We start from the raw sequence: 17,954 nt of genomic DNA, 5'->3' as shown, positions 1-17,954 counted from the left end.
ATTGCTGCGGCGATTGTCGCGTCCCGTGGGCCCGCGGGTCGGGGCGTGACAATCTGGTTGCCGATTCGTTAAGTCGCCGGCAGGTTGTGGGTTATGTAGCTGCTCTTTCTCAGGTGGAGAATGATATGCAAACTCGAATTAGGGAGATTAAAGGAGTTGTGCGCAAATACTGGCTTGAAGATGGTCTTCTCTATGCCAAGGGCGCTCGACTCTTTGTGCAGAAGAGTGTTCGACTTCGGCAGGATCTCCTTAAGGAGCATCATGATGTTCCATGGGCTGGACATCCCAGCCGTGAGCGTATGACGGCCCTGGTCTCGTGTCACTTTTATTGGCTGGATATGGCAATGACATAGAAGCATATATAAATACATGCTCTGTGTGCCAATAAGACAAGTCTGAAACAAAACGAGAAGTTGGTCTTCTTCAACTGCTATCGATTCCAGAGTGACCATGGGCTTCTGCGTCTATAGATTTCATTTTTGGGTTTTTGAAGGTGAATGATATGTCTTCTGATATGGTGCTCGTGGATCGATTAACTAAGTATGCTGTATTTGTACCCACTCTAGCGACATGTATAGTTGAAAAGGTAGCTGAACTGTTTCTAAGGCATGTGGTGAAACACTTTGGTGTACCGGAGGACATTGTGAGCGATAGAGATGCATGCTTCACCGGGCGGTTTTGGACAATCTTGTTTGGGTTGTTGGGCACATAGTTGAAGTTCTCGACTGCCAATCATCCTCAGATTGAGGACAGATAAAACATATCAATGCTTTGTTAGAGTAATTTCTTCGACACTATATCTCTCCCTCACAGAAGAATAGGCCGGACCTACTCGACGTAGCCTAGTTCAGTTACAACCTCCATCGATCTTCTTCGAGGGAGAAGAGCCTTTTTGAGCTTGCTTATGGGTACCAACCCATTACCACTTCGGAGATGGCTAAGAGGAGGATCGGAGGAAAGTGCCCCGCTGCTTATCACTTTGCCCTTGATCGGCAAAAGATGATGGAGAGTGCTCGGGATAGTCTCGCCAAGGCAGCTAGCCGCATGAAGAAGTATGCAGACCAAGGAATACGTCCCTTGGAATTTTAGGTTGGGGACCGGGTTTGGTTAAAGGTCACTCCACGGATGTGGAATAAGTTGCATCGGAAGGATGTGCATAAGGGGTTGATTGTACGGTATGACCGACCATTTCTGATTATCCAATAGGTTGGCAACGTTACCTATTGTTTAGATCTTCCCGATCGGCTGAAGCTTCATCCGACTTTTCAGATCAGTTTATTGAAGCTATGCCATGAAGACCCCACTGATCCAGCACGGGTGGATGCGAGTCGAGCTCATTGATGGTGCGGACGGAGTTCACTCGTAGGGCTGAGGAGATCTTAGACTAGAATATCGAAGGCCAAAGTAAGAAGAATCGTCGTGTTTTCTTTCTTGTGCAGTGGAAAGACTTGCCAGCATCGGAGGTAAGTTTGGAACGTGATACTACTTTTTGGAAATTCGAGGAGTTGGTGCAAGACTTCTTGACGAGGTTGGGTCCGACGAGGACGTCAGTTTCAACAAGTTGGGGTGGTTTGTAAGGGTTTGGTCCCTTACTTATGGTTACTAAATGATATGAAGCTTATATCATCCAGGATGACAACTTGCCTTGGTCGCGGGAAGGTGACGGAGAGAGCCGGTGTGGCCTGATTGAGTGGTGTCGAGTTAGGCATATGCACATGGGCGCATAACCACGCGGACCCGACAACGCACATGGGCGTGTGAGCGAGAGTTGTGACCGATAGTGGGCATAATTGCCCGCTAGACCATATTTCCAAGACTATGTGGTGCGTGTGCATGACTGTGAGTGCATGCACATGACCGAGATGCCGCGGGTGGGCACATTATGACAGAGGCTAGTGCCCAATAGTTAGCCGATTTATGGGGGCTTCATGCGCTGATGTTGGGTAACGAAGAGAGGCACTTCGCCGTTACCGAGAGACTTTGCCGATAGCTAGACTGATACCAATAGGTATCGGCGTGGTTGGGCTAGCTTGTGGCACTGTCGAGGCTGGAGGACGCAACGACTAGGGGAATACTGGGACATAGCTGGCTGGGTGAACAGTATCGTTGGGCAGCACTGTAACATGATCCTGGTGAGGGCTGGAACAGTGTTGTGTTTGTTGGCACTGTAGCACTGTGCTTGTTTTGACAAGACAGCTGACTTAATCTCATCCATATGATGGAGTCTTGGTGTCCTTATCCTTTCTATGAGATTTCCTATATAAGGTCTCTTATTCTCCTTGTTTGGGGAGGTTGGATGAACTCTTGGTTGTAAGTCTTGGTCATGGTTGTAATCTTCTCATTTGATAAAGAGTTTCATTGTTCTCTCTAATACTTGGTTTTTTGTGATATCTCTTATGATGCTTGCATGCTTGTATGACTAGATTTACTTGATAGCATACTTGTTGCTTGTATTAGGCCTGCTTTTCAACCTTAACCTTCGGTAGGCTGGCTTGACTCTTGGTGGCATGTCAAGCGCCGCATGGTGTGATTGTGGTGTCGATCGAGAGGCGCTGACAATTACCATGTAATGAGATTATTGTGATAATGAAATCGGTGGGGGAGCTTCACTGCCATCATCGAGGTTAGTGGTGAAGCTTCCTAGCCATCTAGAAAGGGGTATAGGGTGTTGGGTATTTAGAGAAAGGGTGTGAAAATTACTATCATGGATTCGGATCCATTCCAATGTTTTAAAAACCGGACCGGACCGACTGGTTCAACCGGGAACCGACTAGTAAACCAGTTCGGTTAGTCACACTAAACACTAAGTAACCGAACCGGCCGGTTCAACCAGACCATATGCTTTTTTTTATTTTAAAATTTTAAAATTAAACCCTTTCCAAAAACAAAAACAAAAAACAATATATTATATACTTGTGTTTTATTTTATTCCTTATTTTTTATTGTTGTTTTTGTTGTTGTATATTTATATTTTATTTAATTCTTTATTTTTGAATATTTGTTGTATGGTTGTATCTTGTATATTTGTATATTGAAAAAAAAATCAATTTTATATAGAGTTAACACTTTGTGACCTTATAAAGGCAATATAACTTTGTAATATGTATTTTGTATTTTTTTTTAATTTTTTCCTTATTTTTTAAATTATTTTTTACTTATTTTATTTTATTTTTAATTTTTAAAATTTATTTATTTGAAAAATATTAAATCCGGTTGAATCGACCTATTCAATCGGTTAGACCGTGAACCGGTTGCCTAACCAGGTCCGGTCCTATTTTTAAAACATTGATTCATTCGATTTCATCCTTATTTTGAGGTATTGTAATATTTCTTTATTATTTATTATTTTTTAATTATTTCTCATTATAGGAAAAACCACATCAACAAAGTCACACGGCAAAAAAAAAAAACTTCCGTTACATGGTGAACTAAGATTGTCCAAAATGATAAAATAAGGGACCGAAGAGGTTAAAATTATAATAAGAGAACACAAATGACAGATTTTGAATAATCGAGGGATAATTTAGAAATTTATTTTTTTTAAAGGAAATAGATAAGAGATAATTTTATTAAAAAATTGTTTTTTAATTTATGAATAAAAAAAAATGCCTTTCTTGCTAGCAAATGGGCTGAAATTCTTTTGGAGTCTATTTGATTCATTCATAAGAATAACACAAGCGGTACTAAAAATAGTAACAAATGGTTGAAGTACAATATAAGTGTTTGTGCTATTGTATGTTTGATGTTTATTGGACAACACAAAATTTTTTGTGCTGTTTGGTATTTGATTTACAAAAATATAGAACTAAAATTTGAAAATTTATTATAATGATTTTTTACTATTTTATATTTGTTTTATATTTTTTTTGAGATGGTTATATTTGTTTTATATTATAATAACATTCAACACAATATTTGTTGTTTAAAATCCAAAAATTTGATCCAAACAAAACACAATTTTAAAAAACCTTCAATCCACAACCAACAAACTCCCATTAAAATCCTAATAAAAAACAAACAAACAAATAAATAAATAATGCAATCACAGTGATCTACGCACTTAAAAAATAAATCTCATCTTCATTCAACCGAAACAAAAAAAAAAAAATCTAATTACCTAGTAAACTTAATCCCCTTTTAAATATATTAATGTAATTTTTAATTTTAAATAAAGTAACAAGGTCTTTAAGTTTTCATGTACTTCGATTGAAATTTTATATAGTGCTTTTAGTGGTACAAAAAAAATTAACAAGTTGTGCAGAACTCAAGCAACCATTTATCCAATACTATCAGTTTATTTATAAATCAAATTAGTAATAATATAAGTTGGCATGTGCTCCCTTAAAATATTACGTATCAAATGGACCCTGGTTTTTCTAGAGTTCTTCTGTGTCCAAGAACGTTCAGACTGCTTTGTGATATGCACAAACGGATCGCACAAACGGTGAAGATTGCATAACGTGTCTAACTGTATGAATTGACGGGAATACCCCTCCATAGGGTTTTGGCGGCTCGCCAAGTTTCGGGTGTCTCTTTCGATCGCTCTTCGAATTACGTATCATTCTTCTCGATTTCTCAGTTTTTTAGGCGGATAATTTCTGAATTTGTGGTAATTTTATCGAATAATCGCCGAATTTGTAAGTTTGAGTTAGGGTTTAGTAATTTTCTTCTTTAATTTTATGTGATTTTTATCATTGATTCGTTTCCCATTCTCGGGAATCAGAGGGATTTGGGATCTTTTCTTTTCTTTTCTTTTCTTTGTTTTTTTTTTTTTCTAATTTTCTATCAATTTCAGGAATGGAGAGCAGTGGTGTTGATTATGGAGCAGTCGCAGAGGCCGGATGGTATATACTTGGGGATAATCAAGAATCTCTTGGTCCCTATGCGATCTCTGAGTTGCAAGGTTAGCTCTAGTAATCTTAATTTTGGTGGTTGCACTCCTCTTCTATTGATTTGATTCTGAAACAATGGGGGAAGATAGAATGAAAGAAAAGAAACCTAGAATGAAACAGAAAAAAAGGAGTTTTTTTTTTAATTGTTGTTTGAATGGAATGAGATGGATTCTGTATTAATGGAATTTTATGTTTTTTTTTTTTTTCTTTTGTTCTAGTTTCCATCAAGAAAAAACACAACTTGAAGATTTTTGTATTGCCTTCAATTTTACAGACCATTTCTTGAGTGGTTACATCTCTGAGAGCACCTTTCTTTGGGCCGACGGGAGGAGTGATTGGCTGCCATTATCCTCAATACCAGAATTAAGTACAGTGATCTCCGTCCAGAAAGCTAGCAGCTCTTCTATCAGAGGTAAAGATGGCATCTTGGGCTATGTTTGATGTTGCTGTTTCCATTGGACTTGAATATAGTGTTTCTTTCGCAGATGCAACTGATAATGATGATGATTTCACAAAGTGGGAGAAGGAGGTCAAGGAGGCCGAGGCTGCGGCTGCAGCTTTGAAAAAGGGGACTGTAATAAGTGGCTTAGGCTCTGTTCAACAGGAAGAGAGTGTACTGGAGGAAGCAGACACCGGTCTTGATAATCGGCCAGCGACACCTCCAGATGGCGAAGAAGAATTCACTGATGACGATGGAACTACTTATAAATGGGATCGTGGTCTTAGGGCGTGGGTTCCTCAAGTATGTGTCTCAGCTCAATACCTTGAAAGGAATGGTTGCCTTGGCATTGTCAGCTGTTTTCCATGCATTTCATTGTTGAAATACTCTTTCCTAGATTTCTGCATTACATTCTGATGTAGAATTGGTGTTTTTTAAATAATTTGTTTACTTTATGTTTACATCCTAGAGTTTCTGGTTTCTATCCTACTTTACTTGCCCTTGTTCCTAGGGGTGTGAAACGTACTAATAGCTATTATTTTTATGTCATGCCATTTCCTTGAAAATACTGTTTATGCATACATAAGTGAGACAACTGTCTAAGCTATTCGATTTTGCATTAAGGATAATCTAAATGGTAAAGGTCAAGATTATGGACTTGAAGAGATGACTTATTCAGTTGAGGAAGAGGTATTTCCTACTCTGGCACCTACAGAGACGACTGCAGTTGAAGAGCCGAAAACTACTGTGGAGCAGGTGGAAACAAAATCCGAGGGGAAGAGGAAGTTACCTGATAAACCAACTGAAAAAAAGGTCTGCAGTTACTTTTTGTCTACTTTTTGGCAGACAGATATATGCTTCTGATTTCTTGTTCTCTTTTAACTCCCGCTGGAATGTGGTCTTTGCTTTGCTATTATTGCTAGAGCATAGTCTAGGAAAGAAAGAATAAGTTGGCTAGGTCCGCTAGGGTGTTAGGAGAAATTCTCAGCCTGTGGATTTCCAAGAAATTTGGTTAATATTTGTTTCCACCTATCTGTGTACTATAACAGTAAGAATAGCCTCTTGGTTTTTTTTATGCAGCTGATCTGAATAGATAGAAGTGCAGGTGTTTGGGTTCTTGTTTATGTAGGTATGCTTTTTCAGGTAAGATACTAACAGTTACGATGTGATGCTTTACAGGAAGCAAACAAACCTCCTGATACTTGGTTTGACCTAAAGATTAATACTCATGTCTATGTGTTGGGGTTGCCTGATGATGTTACTGCAGAGGAGGTAAGTTTAGATTACTGCTTATTCATGCTCTTCTGTTGCGGTTATTCATTTTAGGTTGCACTGTCCTCTACTGGAAGTTGCACACTCTTAGATATAAAGTTCCTGAAGAGAACTTAGTTCTACCAAGCCTTTTGTTATGTTTTAGCATGCATTATCCTGTACAGATATTGATTTTGTACATATTTGCAGGTGGTGGAGGTATTTTCCAAGTGCGGCATTATAAAGGAGGTGCTACATAACTCTGCAAACATATTTCAGTTTTCATGAATTTCATCTTGAGTAGATTTTACATCTGGGCATGGCAGATGTCTGGATCAGGTTTATCTGAACCATCAACTTGTACTAGTTCTAGAACCAAAATTTGTGGTCATTGGAATCCCTGAAGGCAGTATGGTGGTCAAGCTTTTTGTTATCTTGAATTTGTTGCTCTCCTCCTTATAGCTAGCTTTTTCACTGATTCAAAAAAATGCAATGTATGATTCAAAGTTTGGCAATTGTCAACAGAAACAAATTTTATAGTATTTTAAGTTAAACAAGTGGTATTTGCTCTGAAACATAAGTTTCTTTTGACTCACTTGTAGTATATAGCTTCTGGACAAGATTCCTTTAAACTTGAGTATTGTGATGTTTCTTTGGAAATAATCACAAAAACACAAAAAGGAAAAAAACTTATTGGAACTGGGATGATTTCAGTTCCCATCCCTGGACAAATCTAGATGTGAGGAATTCCATGTCTTCCAACATGATTTAATAATCCTCTATTGGATCTTTCTCTATTGCTGTAGTCTGAATAAGTTATTGTAGCTTAACAGCAGTATGTGATGCATGCTTCAATATTAAAAGTTTTTACAATGAAACAAAGAATATTATATGAGAGGTCCTAACCGTCCTATTATGGCCGAGAGCTTTACAGATTCCTCAAGTATAAAACAATCAAATATTCTGAATCTTAATTTTAGTATTTTACCTGAATGATATGATTGTATATGCCATACAATCCTTTATATCCTTTTTTGTATGTTTGTTCCGTTGCATTCCTAGCAAAGAAGAGACTCTTCTGCAGACTTTTCAGTGTAATATCATACGTAAGATAGAGATGAACCTTTCATTCTTGTTCATGATTTTCTGTTTGGTTTCTCGAGCATGTCTTGTTTTTCGAACATTATGGTTTGAATGTACTAATAGTAATAGTTATTCTGCGGTTTTATGTATTAAATTGTGATTTAATATCTTCATTTAATCAAATGTTTAGTATATTAATTTTGATAAACTTTGCATGTTCTTTTTTTTTTCACATGATTCTCAGTTTCTGAAATCTATTATGAAATCTTATTATCATCCTTTGCAGGATCCTGAAACCAAGAAGCCTCGAGTGAAGATATATGTCGATAAGGAAACTGGTAGAGTAAAGGGCGATGCACTTGTAACATATCTTAAGGTAGACTATAGATAGGAGGCACGGTTTGATATTTATTGAAGCCTTTGCTGCTGAAGAGAAATAAATTTTATTTTAACTTCAGGAACCCTCTGTTGCTCTGGCTGTGCAACTTTTAGACGGGACACCACTCCGACCTGGTGGGAAGACCCTCATGTCTGTAACCCAAGCGAAATTTGAGCAAAAGGGTAATTGCTTTTGCTGTTGCATTATGTAATAACTGCACGCATGGAAACAGGGAACCTTGGACTAAATTCCTTTTCAATGTCCACAGGAGACAAATTTGTACCAAAGCAGCAGGATAAGAAAAAGAAAAAGAAACTTAAAAGGGTTGAAGATAAAATTCTTGGATGGGGTGAGTCCTGATTTTAGATTCAATTTTCTATCATAATTTACCCTCTGGTGTGTGCAAATGATCAAATTGTAACTTTTCTATGATCATACTTCCTCTTTTTTCTATTTATTTAAATTCATCTACATCCATTGGTCTTATCACGGGAGAATGATGTGAAGTCACTTCTGAATATAGTGTGATATAATTTTACTTACCAATATGTTGTATGGAATAGTATGCTTTATTCTGTGATTGTATCCGTCATACATTTAAACAAACATGCACTTGCACTTCTAGAAAAACCTGTACTTTTGCTGATTTCCTGATGGCAGCTAGTCAGTTTTTCAATACCTGATGGCCCCTAATGCTATATTGTTTGCTTGATGTTGTTTTATTGTCATTACCGCTTGGGTCCAATTTTTCAGATGTTAAATGATGATCTCTATTGCTAGAAACATGGTTGATTACCCTGCTTGACGTTTGCCCTAGAAAATTTCAATTAGTTTAGGTTGATTGCCGTTTTATTTTTACTGCTGAGGTTTTCCATTGCTGTGTAACAGTAGAACAACTTCCTGTTCTGCTTATCCGTTTGCTTATTCTTATGTACTTAATCAGTATTATCACAATTTAAAATGCCTTGGTATTTATTTGTCTGCAATATTGTTTATATGTGTCTAGGTGGCCACGATGATGCAAAACTGTCAATTCCGACGACCATCATTTTGCGCCATATGTTCACACCTGCTGAATTGAGGGTATAGTTGCTGGGATTACATGTTATTTGTCATAAACCTCTGAAGCATTTTCTGTTGTCTAGATACCTAAAATGCCAAATGAGTTGATTTTTGTCTTTTGCAGGCAGATGAGAGCCTTCTTCCAGAGTTGGAGGCAGATGTGAGAGAGGAATGTGCCAAGCTTGGGCCGCTTGACTCCATTAAGGTATGGATTTGCGACAAGTTTAATTAGTAAAGTTGCCACATTTTTGCTATTCTCAAACTTCATGGAACCTTTTATAAGCAGGGCTGTGACAAGTGTGATGTGGTTGTAATTTATGCTGATTTTTGTTGTTGCATCAGTTTGTATGTTGTGTAATTTGGTTTAGGTCGTTTGGCTTTCAGGTTTATCATGAGACACTATGGTGCTTCTCCCATCACGCATGCCTAAGCTTCCCACCACCATAAAATGAATGTGTTGCTGAGATGTGAATAATGCTTGACAAGTAGCTATATAATTCTGACCCTGGATACATTTAGTGAGTTGCCTACAAGGGCTATAATTCTGACCCTTGATACATGTAGTGAGTTGCCTACTAGGGCAATAATTCTTACTTTTGATGCATCTCCTAACCAAATGTCATCTTATGGAGGTGCGGACATTGGGGTGTTGGAGAAGCCGGTTGGCATTAGATTCTAGGCCTATCATTATATGCAGGATGACCCCATTACTTTCTGCTGCTACATTAGATCTTTTTTCTGCCCCACATTTCAATTGCCGCTGTGGGTGCTCTTTCTTCTGCTATTTTGCATATTTTTGTGGAAGCATGTATAAATTTTCTGCAGTTTTGTTTAGAAGCTTATGCCATAGACTAAGATTATTATTTTGAAAGTTGTTCTCAGTATAGGAAAGGCAGAATAAAGCTGCTTTTGTGTGAAGAGTAGAGATTATTGTAGGATTCTTGAATGTGGACTTTATCAAGAACCATAAAGTATTGCAAAGATCATCTCAGAATCTATTTATTGTTATGCCTATTTGGAGAAACTATCTTGGTTGAAAAAAAATTGATATTTTATGTGGCAGTGTGGTTCATGTAAGTTGGTTATTCTATGGTGATCTTCAACCTCTTGACCTTAATCTGTTAGGACTGTTTGCTTGATGGTTATTAAGTTTGAAAAACTAATGTCATCTCCTACAGAAAAATTATTCTTGTATTCGGCTGTTTTTAAATTCATCAATAATTAATTTACTCTCCTGGATTTGAATGCAGATTTGTGAAAACCATCCACAAGGTGTGGTACTGGTGAAGTTTAAGGACCGTAAAGATGGCTTGAAGTGCATTGAATTGATGAATGGAAGATGGTAAAGTTTTTTGTTCTAACTGATTGTTAAATTTGACATAAATTTGTTTAATCCTCTCCTGCCATTAGATGATCATTTCACCCCTGCCCATCTAATTCGTTTTAGCATCTGCATATCATTATCTAATCCGAGTTATTTTTTATTTTTATCTTTTTAAAGTTCCCATCTACAAAGGCAAATGGACTCTTAAGTCTTCATTTTCTTGTGAAGAAGCAGGGTATTCTGCAACAAAGCTCTTGCTTATGCTTCACGGAAAACTGAAACTCTTGCATTGCTCAATATCAATGATGGAATTGTTCACACTTTGTGTTTTAGAAATCATATAAATCTATCATCATACACTAACTCTCTCGCAGTTTGAATTTGTTGTGTTTCCGCATTGTGTTGATAATTTTTTGTTTTGGTCATTGTCTAGCATGTATTCTGTTCCTCTGATTATTTTCTTCCTGTGTGGACAGGTTTGGTGGCCGGCAGATCCATGCAAGCGTGGATGATGGCTCTATAAACCATGCGCAAATCCGGGACTATGATGCTGATGCTGCAAGACTAGAGCAGTTCGGTGCTGAACTGGAAGCAGAGTGAGATTGACCAAAGCTAAACCTAGATATTCTGTGTAACATTCTGATTGCAAGAATACGGCAAAGTGAGCATGGTTCTGCTGTTCTGCCGTTTTCAATTCTGATGCAAGGTTGGATGACTGATCATCATATTTATTTTCAAGCAAATTTTGGCTGCCAATATGTATTTTGGAAATTCTGATACTTGCTCTAAAGTGTACATTATGCCCCAAATATCCTTATAACCTAGGCGTTGGTATATAGTTCTCTCTTGTACTATTCAACAATCAGTGTGAGCCAAACAGGTTTGTACCGTTTGCATCAAGTCAAGCAAAAGTTATTTGTAGTTATGCATCTTGCCAATTTGTTAGGGTCTTTGTGTGACTATTATATGTATTTTTTAATGTAATGTATATATATAGGCAAAACATCCATATATAAAAAATCTATAGCCGTTTAATTATCAGCCGTTGGACACAACGAGGAGTGGCAGAACTAACAACACCGAATGAGAATCAACAAAGGATTCTCAGCCCAACAACAGAAAACACAAACAGACTAGCCCGAGAGATGAACATGATCTACCCCGGAGAGTGGGTCACCGACAGCCTCCACTCTACTGGTCCTTAGGGCCTCCGTGCTCTGCCGAAGCAAGGCAATAGGATCCTCCATCGTCTCTCGCAAACCTTCGCCAACTGAAGAGAGCCAAGATATCAACATACGGTCAATCTTCAAAACAAGAGCATGCGTAGACAAACAATTGGCATTAAAGATACAATCATTTCTAACTAGCCAAATATTCCACACAATAGCCTTAGCGACTAAGACCCCTATCTCCCTAAAGTTAGCCCGAATCAAGGTTCTCCAACCCCGCCAAATCTCCTGCATAGACCCGGGAGGATCTGGAAGATGCAGTAAATGTACGAAGTACCCCCACACCTTTCTAGCAACTAAACAATGTAAGAAGAGATGGTCAGCCGACTCAATGGCCGAATTACACAAGACACAGGTCGTCGTAGGGAGGCGATTGCAACTCCTTCTCGCAAGGACATCCAAGGTGAGAATCTTATTCTTCTCAGCTAACCAGTTAAACAGGTTAACTTTCTTCGGACACGGCTTTCTCCAGAAGAACCTAGCAATAGAGCAACGCACACCACCATCAATGAGAAAAGAATAGAAAGATTTCACCGTGAAGGTACCATTGCCGGTCAGCCTCCACCTCTTTCTATCTCCTACCGCCCCATCCAAATCCATTAGCCTAGTCCTGTAATTCCGGCTCTCTCCCTCCCCAGAGAAAGGGGCCTGATTTAGAAGATAACTCATCTCGCGCACTGTTCCGTTGGGCACACTAGCCCTTTTGAATTCCTCCGGCCAGATGTACATAGGTGCCCGCCCAGCAAACAGTAGTATTGTATGATATATTATTCCAAACAGTAATTACTGTATTTGTTATTATATTAACTATTGTTTATCAATGTGAGATCCAACGGTTGATAATGGATGTCCATAGATGAATGGTCGTCATATATATATATATATACCCAATTTCTTTTAGGGTGTAAATGCGCGCGTGCACACGAAAAAAAGCAAGTACAACCCTACCACTGATAAGTACAACCCTACCTCAATCAGTGGTTGTAGATTCAATTCAATCCCAAAGCTTTCAATGGAGCTTGAGTTTGATTTCAAGCCTAAGATTGGCATCAATATTCATTAAACACAGCAGAGGGATTTGGATCTGCCGGGTTTTTCAAATCTCATTTTTGGTAGTTTGGTATTCGCTTATTGTTCAAGGTAAGTATTCAATAACTGACAAATGTATTCATTATTGGAAAAATCAGCTCATTGACAAATGTTGTCACAAAATGAAAGACAGTATTGAAAAACTGTTTATTTTGTGAAAATTTATGATATATATTGCATGTCATGAAAATATTTTTCAATACAAGCAAACTGTACCATAAGACTCTCTGAATGTTTGAAAACCAGATAGTTAGATCCATAAAGAAAAAAAGGGGGGAAAAATCCTGGTGACCAAATTAATTAATGGCATGAATCTCACATCAAGTTTATACATGTCTGATAAAATACAGAAAATTCAACTACACAAACATAGTGACATCTCCAGGAGGGCAAGAACTGCATGTAAACAATTAAACCAGCCTCCATTGTGTGCAGAGAGGTGAAGCCATTCTTTTAACCCAATTTTACCGACATCCATGCACTAGAAAATGGATATCTATGAAGATACAGATTGAATGATCAGCTCTTCGAATTTCCAAAGAATCTGGACAATGGCAAGGGCCCCTCGCGCTCCTCACCATCGCTGTTGCTTGAATGCTTCACTCTCGACTTGTGCTTTCTTTCTTTCTTGCTTTTCTTAGATTTGGACCGGGACCGGGAACGTGACCTTGATCTCCTTGAGTCTCTTTCCTCATCGTCGTCGCTGCTAGAACATTCAGAAGATGAACTAGATGAACTTGATTCCGATGATCTCCTTTTGTGCTGTTGCATGATTAATTCAATGTTAGAAATTTTAAGTATTGATCAACTGGAGATGAAACACAAAATGTATTTCCAATAAAATTAAAGCATTGCAAAACCTTATATAAGACAACTTTTCTTACTTCAATGGCTATAAAGCACCCACAGAGAACCACCAGTATTTTCTTGCCAATCGACAAAATAAGAAAAGAAATTTAATACCTAATCAATGATTTCTTTTTCAATATTCTATGAATGCTCTGAACTATTTATATCCCTAAACCACCCTTTTTATTTCCTTTCAATTCTTCTTTGTTATGCTCTTAGTCTATCCCACAGAAACTTGGCCACTGTAAATCATACATATTCTTGGGATTAATCCCAAATTTTGCTTATCCGACTTACTAATATGGTTGTCAAAGGATGCCAAAAATCACACAATGATAAAATTGACAAGAGTATGCAGGTTATAGGAAAAACATACAAGAATTAAATACACACACACACCCAAAAAAGAAAGAAAGAAAACACAGATGTATATATATAAATATATCTTCAAAGTTCTGCCAAACAGTAGATTGGTTAATCTTCATCCTCATAAAGGAACAATGCTGATGGCAAGGGCCATTTGCAACTTCTGTTTATTGGTAATATTAAAAGGAAGGTCTGAGAAATGACATAGGGATAGCATACAATGTCATTTGTGAAAATTAAATAAATAATAGATATACCAACATATAAATATCATAAACCAATGAATGAAAGGACAAGCCTGCATTCAAGGAGATCAGGTGCATCTCTGAAATGCATGGACTACCAAAAAAAGGAATTAAAAAGAAATAATGCCATCAGTTTTAGAAAAAAACCTTTCTCTTCCTGCTGCTCCTTTTCTTCAAATCTTTATCCTTCCTTTCTACATGAACATGTCTCAGAATTATATAAGAAACTTCAAATTTCAAACTACACAAACGCATAATAAAGAACATGTAACTAAATAGAACCTAACACATCTGAATAAAAACATGGTGAAAGATAAATAGAAATCCCTCCTAAAATCAGGCTATGGTTTTCCAATTCCGAATGAAAAAGAAACACAGATTCAGTAAAAAAAACTTCCACAACAACCTTTTTTGTGGTTCAACTTGATGCTGGAATGGTTTCTTCCATGAGAAAGTTTTTTCGCCCTTTCAGCATCCAACTGGGCCCTGTATTCTCTCATCATTCTGTCTTTGTCAGCTTCCAGCTCACCCTTTTTTAATTCATCCTCCTGAAACAGCAATCAGGAACCAAATCATTAGCAATCTAGAAGAATGAGAAGGTGACATATGAAATCACACTAAAGGAGGCCAACAAATTCATAAAAATTTGGCATAAATTGTATTTTAAGAGGGTAATCATAACTAGTGAGTAATTTGACAAAACACCTTATATCATCTGCAACAGAACTGAAATAAAATAAAGACACAAAGAATAGGCTTCAAGTTGAACAAACTTGTTTCATACTTCCCATGCATTATCACTCAGAATCTTGAAACAATGAAATAGAATGACACAAATGTCTAAAACTTTCATATGAAAATACGGAGCAGTTGGCTCTTCACCTTGATGTCTGAGATGATAAATCATAAAGGTAGCAATATAGATGGACTATCGATGATTGAGCAGGAGAATGTGATACTAAGTTCAGTTGATGCATAAAAAAAATTGGAGTGGAGAAATAAATCTATTTATGGGACCATAAATATCTTGCAGATACTTCATCCGATCCCATCTTTCCCACCCCCTCTCCTCCCTAGTGTTTTTTTTATTCTATTGTCTTTGATTCCTGTTCCTTCCTTATTGCTTGAGATTCATTAAAATTATCACAAGTTTACTGCCCATAGTTGTTGTGCTGTGTTTTTATCAAAGAAAACAAGGACCATAGAGGTGGAATGCCTGTACTTTAAATCATCCAAACTTGAGACAATCAAATTCTTAGCCTTTTCCCAATTAATAGGAATTGTTTCTGATCCAGTTAACTAGCATGAAAAAGTTTAGAGATGATCCGGTATGAACGTAGCAAGGCAGTTGCATAGCATTAAAAGACAATATCTTCATATATCTAGATATAAAGAAAACTCATTAGGTCAAAATTTATTGGATCACCCAAAAAGTACAAAGAAAATGAATGAAAGCAGAACTCGCTTCCAGTGCTCAAAAGATTAGTACTTTCCATAGTAAAAATGAATTACCTTCTGTTTCTTCTTGTATTCTTCCCATGTTATTGTGTGAGAAGTTTTCAGGCTGGCCAAACGAGCAGCATGCCACTCTGGTGAATGAAAAGAACCATCCGTCTGTGATGGTCCTCGTTAGTAAAAATCCAAGGAAAAGTATGTACACACGCAGAAGCACTGCTAAATAAGAGGTTTCACACGATATCAATAGATTTTGTAGAAGAGTATAAATCCAAGGTCCTATGTACATATATAGTTACTTTCCTAGATCAATAAAACCAGCACACTGAGCTATCCAAAAAATGTGTTTTAAGCTATATGCGAAAGCCAAATGAAGCTTGTGTTTTATTCCTCTCGACAAAATGTAACAAACAGTTAATAAAATCAGTTAACCAGAGTTGAGAGTACACTCTTCTAAGCACTCACAATTATCACTTGGCAAATAATGTTTCCAGTTACATTATGAGAAAAAAAGACCCTCTGGGATAGTAACCTAGCGTTAAGCCATTCAAGTTAAAAAATCTCATACCACTAACCTAGCATTAAGCCAAAATGATTCAGAAAATTTATATGTTCTAGCATATCTTAGAAACTAAAATGCATGGTTCAATACTTGAAGGGGGAAAAATCATCTGCAATGCTAAAAAAGGCTTCAAATAAAGGATGGTAGATCATAGAAAGTATGTTTCAAATGGAACTCTTTACAACACAAACAACAATGGCAGGTAACGACAAAGTGCATTTAGAGACAACACTTCCAGTTAATTGTCTTCAATTGCAAGCAGAAAGCTCATACAATAAAGGAGCAATCAAATTTCTGCGTCTCATTTCATCAAAAACCAGTTTCATGAAGAGCCCTACCACTTAGACTACGGGCATTCTATTTGAAGTTACTACAAAACATCGTTGCGGAAAAGGTTGATAATAGAAAATTGTAGATTTATGCTCTTTTGTTTTCATAAAAAACTTGGTTTTCCCCAAACTACACTAAATCTATACATCAACATTATCCAACTCCCACAACATTATGTTGGCAAACCTGTCTACAGACACCTGACAAACTAGAAATTTAGTTGTTCATAGCTACACAAGGAGCTCCAAAGTTGGCAGGACTTCATGCTGCTTTCATTTGTTTTAGAGAAACAATTGGCTAATGTACTCTTCTACCGTCTACTAATTCCATTCAATTCTCAGTTCTGTCACTATTCATCATTTTATGCAGGAGAGCCTTAAAATTACACAAATTGCAAAAATACATTGTATGTGCAGAGCTCTTCTCAGGCCTATGTGAAAAGCAAAAACAAGTCTGTTTACATGTATCTCAGCCTAGATATAAATGACAGGTATAAATTGTTCAAGAAAAAATGAAAAAATCTTGATATCAAGTGAAATCTCAATGGGATAAACATTACAGTGGTGGCCATTGAAAGCTTTAACCCTTTACAAAATGGTTCAATCTCAATAACGAAAAATTCAAATTCTTCAAACCCTAATGCTAGATAACGAAACAAAAAAGTCTCCAAACCCTAATCACCAAATTTAAAGCTTAAGCGGCCAAGCACCAAATCCACACAAATTAATCCTTAAAAACGAGGAGATAAACAGATTATGGTATGAAAGGGGACAGACCATTCCATCTTCGATCTCCTCCGGGCCGCCGGAGGTCGAGCCAACCCTCGCCCTCTGCATGGCCTTGTAGGCTTGGTTCTTCCCCATCGGCGACGCTGAAAGCACACCACCAAAGAGATCGAAGCACCGGGGGATTGGATTTCAAAGGATTCGTGCGAAGAAACAGTGAAAAAAGGTGGGATTTTTAGGGTTTCACGGTCCCCTTTCCTCTTTGCTTTCTCTGGTTTTAGTCTTTAGATGAAGACGCAGCGAAGAGAAGATATTGGACGGATTGTAGAGGGTGAACTCCAGCAAGGGTTTAAATGAAATTTTCAATAAGTTAGGGTGTTTTTGTTAAACTGTGACTTTATATAAGCTAAATGAAATTTCCAAAAAATTAAGGGTGGTTTTTAAAAATAAATTTAAATTATGCAATAATTTTTTGTGTGCGTGGGACTGTGTATTTTTGTTAAATTAATTAGAAGTGGAATTATTAAAATCTAAGGGTGGCGTTGTTTAAAGTTTTAAACTGAGAATTATTAAATGTTAAGTAATTTTTTTTTTTTACAAAAGTGATAAGTGTTGCTTCACAATGGGGTGTTAAAGGACAGATAGGCACGGAGGTGCACCAGTTACGATGGTTT

The 17,954-nt window shown here is 37.3% G+C and overlaps 2 protein-coding genes across 4 annotated transcripts; one reads left to right on the top strand and one right to left on the bottom strand.

Moving 5' to 3' along the window:
• Positions 1-4,489: 4,489 nt before the first annotated feature.
• LOC120261568 (HIV Tat-specific factor 1 homolog) lies at positions 4,490-11,368 on the top strand. Of its 3 annotated transcripts, none has more exons than XM_039269505.1 (14): positions 4,490-4,609; positions 4,796-4,903; positions 5,167-5,304; positions 5,378-5,634; positions 5,956-6,144; positions 6,511-6,603; positions 6,793-6,831; positions 7,952-8,041; positions 8,124-8,226; positions 8,313-8,393; positions 9,051-9,127; positions 9,231-9,311; positions 10,357-10,448; positions 10,907-11,368. In XM_039269505.1, the coding sequence occupies exons 2-14, from the start codon at positions 4,798-4,800 to the stop codon at positions 11,028-11,030; spliced, it is 1,470 nt and encodes a 489-aa protein (XP_039125439.1). In that variant the 5' UTR covers positions 4,490-4,609; positions 4,796-4,797; the 3' UTR covers positions 11,031-11,368. The 3 variants fall into 3 exon arrangements, with proteins under 3 accessions (XP_039125439.1, XP_039125438.1, XP_039125440.1); XM_039269504.1 differs by having other exon boundaries at positions 4,504-4,637; XM_039269506.1 differs by having other exon boundaries at positions 4,537-4,555.
• A 1,655-nt stretch (positions 11,369-13,023) lies between these two features.
• On the bottom strand, positions 13,024-17,597 carry LOC120262098 (protein FAM133). The gene is made up of 5 exons (XM_039270155.1): positions 17,332-17,597; positions 15,721-15,822; positions 14,615-14,756; positions 14,356-14,402; positions 13,024-13,510 (listed from the first exon to the last, which is right to left on the bottom strand). Exons 1-5 carry the CDS (start codon positions 17,416-17,418, stop codon positions 13,268-13,270), a joined length of 621 nt encoding a protein of 206 aa, XP_039126089.1. The 5' UTR covers positions 17,419-17,597; the 3' UTR covers positions 13,024-13,267.
• Positions 17,598-17,954: the final 357 nt, after the last annotated feature.

This window comes from Dioscorea cayenensis, chromosome 5 (genome assembly GCF_009730915.1).
Source record: "Dioscorea cayenensis subsp. rotundata cultivar TDr96_F1 chromosome 5, TDr96_F1_v2_PseudoChromosome.rev07_lg8_w22 25.fasta, whole genome shotgun sequence".
NCBI classification, from domain to species: Eukaryota; Viridiplantae; Streptophyta; class Magnoliopsida; order Dioscoreales; family Dioscoreaceae; genus Dioscorea; species Dioscorea cayenensis.
The sequence above is the reverse complement of the archived record's forward strand: the minus strand, read 5'-3'. Positions and strand labels throughout refer to the sequence as shown.